The 3,011-nt window shown below is 41.2% G+C and overlaps 1 protein-coding gene across 3 annotated transcripts in view; it reads left to right on the top strand.

The window, feature by feature from the left end:
* The window catches only part of Trmt2b (tRNA methyltransferase 2B), an 88,767-nt gene extending 86,464 nt beyond the window's left edge, over positions 1-2,303 (top strand). For 2 of the 3 annotated variants that reach the window (XM_085838029.1, XM_021153163.3), the window contains one exon: positions 2,138-2,303. In XM_085838029.1, coding sequence (XP_085694155.1) covers positions 2,138-2,252 — 115 coding nt within the window. In that variant the 3' untranslated portion in view covers positions 2,253-2,303. The remainder of the gene's footprint in view (positions 1-2,137) is intronic. The other variant, XM_085838026.1, reaches the window with a different exon arrangement.
* Positions 2,304-3,011: the final 708 nt, after the last annotated feature.

The following is a 3,011-nucleotide window of genomic DNA, read 5'->3' on the forward strand; positions in this document are numbered from 1 at the left end:
TTAATCCAGCCCAGGTGTCCACTTAAAGGGTAGGCAATATTCTAACAATGGCTGTCAAGGTTCTAGCATGTCTATGGTAACCACTTGCTAGTTCTTAGCAACCAAACACATCTCTGTTCCTTGTGTGATAATTATAGATAATTACTAAATGAACTTTTATTCATTATAGAGTTTATTTCTTTTTAAAAGTACATATAGAATGTACTGGGCTTATTTAAGTAGTTTATTTATGTTAATTCATTTAATCCTTAGTGCAACATGACAAAGAGAGAACTGTCATTCTTACTGTTCAGAGATAGGTTCACAAAGCTTAGGTAGATTGACAAAGATTGATAATGTTTTCTGCGCTAAGGCCAAAATTCAAACCTAGGCAGTCTGGCTTCAGAGTCTGTGTATTAGGTTTTGTATGCCACAGACTGTGTGACATTCAAGGTTCTAAAGAAGATGCCTCTTCTCTGGGCCTCTCTGCATTTCATCTGTCCGTAAATTTCCATATTTAGTCTTCCTTAGTGCGGTGGTTAGTTTTATGTCAACTTGACACAAACTAGAGTCATCTGAAAGGAGGAAACCTCGATTGAGAAAATGCCTCCATAAGATATGACTGTAGGGCACTTTCTTAACTAGTGATTGGTGGGGGAGATCCCAGCTCATTGGGGGTAGTGCCACCCCTAGGCTGGTAGACCTGGTTTTATTTCAAAAGCAGCCAGCAAGCCATGGGCAGCAAGCCTGTAAGATGCACTCCTCCATGACCTCTGCTTTAGCTCCTGCCTTGAGTTTTCCATGCTGTTTGAGTTCCTGTCCTGATTTCCTTCAATGATGAGCAGTGAGTGATATGTAAGCCAAACAAACCCCTTTCTACAAAAGTTGCTTTGGTCATGGTAATTTATCACTCTGAGAAGTAGGGGTCTATCACTTGATGCTATAAAACTAAATATTATTGCTTAATGTTTTAGAATCAAATATTTACGGTTGTAGTCACTTAAGTTTGAAGCTATGGTGGATTCAAAATGAACAGTCCCTCACAATATCACAGCTAGACACCACATGCTAGCAAATAACAACCCTAGAACTAGGAATGGATTGCTTCTAAGTTGCTGGCCAGTGGGCTCCCATAGATCTGCACACATTACAGACTATTGCTGCTGCTCTTGATTATACTCCATAATGTGATTGTAAGACTATTGCTGGGACTACAGAGATGGCTTGGTGGTTAAGATCACTTATAGAGAGACCCAAGTTCAGTTCCAGGTATTCACTTGTTGGCTCACAACCATCTACAACTCCAGTTGCAGGTGATAGAATACCTTCTTCTGGCCTCCCTGGACACAAGACCCATATATACAAGCAGAACATATTTTAACATGTGTGTGTGTGTGTGTGTGTGTGTGTGTGTGTGTGTGTGTGTGTGTAACAACACCACATACTGGAGTGGTAAAATACAGAGAAATCAAGTTGACCTGGAAGCTTCATCCCTACTAGATTGCATTCACAGTGCTAGAAGGTGCTATGTATCCTACTGAGACAGAAAAGTGGTTCTTAGCCTTATGTAGCTGCAAACCTTATGAACAACCATAAATATCCTAGCAAGATATGTCTTCTAGGCTGGTGAGATGGCTCAGTAGGTAAGAGCACCCGACTGCTCTTCCAAAGGTCCAGAGTTCAAATCCCAGCAACCACATGGTGGCTCACAACCATCCGTAAGGAGATCTTGCGCCCTCTTCTGGAGTGTCTGAGGACAGCTACAGTGTACTTACATATAATAAATAAATAAATCTTTAAAAAAAAAGATATGTCTTCTAGTGTAATAATGGTACAAATAATATAGGAGAATCAAATCACTCTGAATTTCAGGCCCATTCTATGAGATGGAACCTACCTATACCTGGCACCATTATCAGGGCCAAGAGTCTGTTTCTAGTTAGGTCCTGGGCTCTGGTGAGAGAAACAACTACCATTATTCTGTTAAAAGTGAATAACATTGAAACAACACCTAATGATCCTCATCAAAGAAGATTCTCCTCAGTAGACAGTGGTTAACGCAAAAATCCACAAACTGGTCAACCCGCAGAGAACAAGAGACTGCAGTGTTAGGCTCTAAATAGGACATCTCTAATACACGTTTCCCTCCATGACCCAGGGATCTTCATGGAAGAGGAAGTGGAAACATTATAAGAGCCAGAGGCAGTGAATGGCTACAAAGAAACAGACTTTCCCAACCAGAAGAGAGCCGTTGCATTATGAACTTACAGTGATTTTGAGGGCATGTACAGACCTGTGAGATCTCAAATCAGACATAATCCCAGCATGGAGTGAAAGAGGTGAGTTTGTTTATCAAGAAGAATCTTGTGATCAAAATGCACTGTATTAAATTCTCAAAAAATGGCTTAAAATAGTTTAAAGAACTGCCCCCCCCATTTGACTCAAATATTTTTGAACAGTTAGTGGCAATGTTTCGGTGGTTGAGGGGAGCAGTTATGGAATCCTTAGGAGGTGGAGCCTTCCTAGGGGAAGTATTTATTGGGGACAGGCTTTGAAGCCCTATAGCATCATCTCACTGTTCTCGTTCTCCTTCATGTGTATGTGTGTGCGTGCCTGTGTGTGTCCATGCGTGTGTGTGTGTATGTGTGTGTGTGTGTGTGTGTGTGTGTGTGATCTCTCTGCTTATTGCTCCTGTTGTCGTGCTGTGTGGTCCCTGCCATTATGGACTCTATTCCCTCTTTAAGTTGCTTGTAGTCCTAGTATTTATTACAGCAATAAAAAAAATTGATAGAGGGTTATTGCTGTGGGCTTTCAATACCAGTGGTCCTGGTAGCTATTGTAGCCGTGTGATTCTAGCAGCAGTTAGTGGCACCAGACAGTAGCAAGTATCAGCAACAGCTAGTACTTTTATGTTCCAGCTTTTACACAGGCTTCAAGGGCTGGGGTCCCTAAGCTATTGGCAGCTTCAAGCTTTACATCTCTCCATAGCTCTTAATTGTTCTATTGCTTTTGTTCTCCATTATTTATACTCT

Source organism: Mus caroli, unplaced genomic scaffold (assembly GCF_978045245.1).
Source record: "Mus caroli unplaced genomic scaffold, Mus_caroli_1 scaffold_5, whole genome shotgun sequence".
NCBI classification, from domain to species: domain Eukaryota; kingdom Metazoa; phylum Chordata; class Mammalia; order Rodentia; family Muridae; genus Mus; species Mus caroli.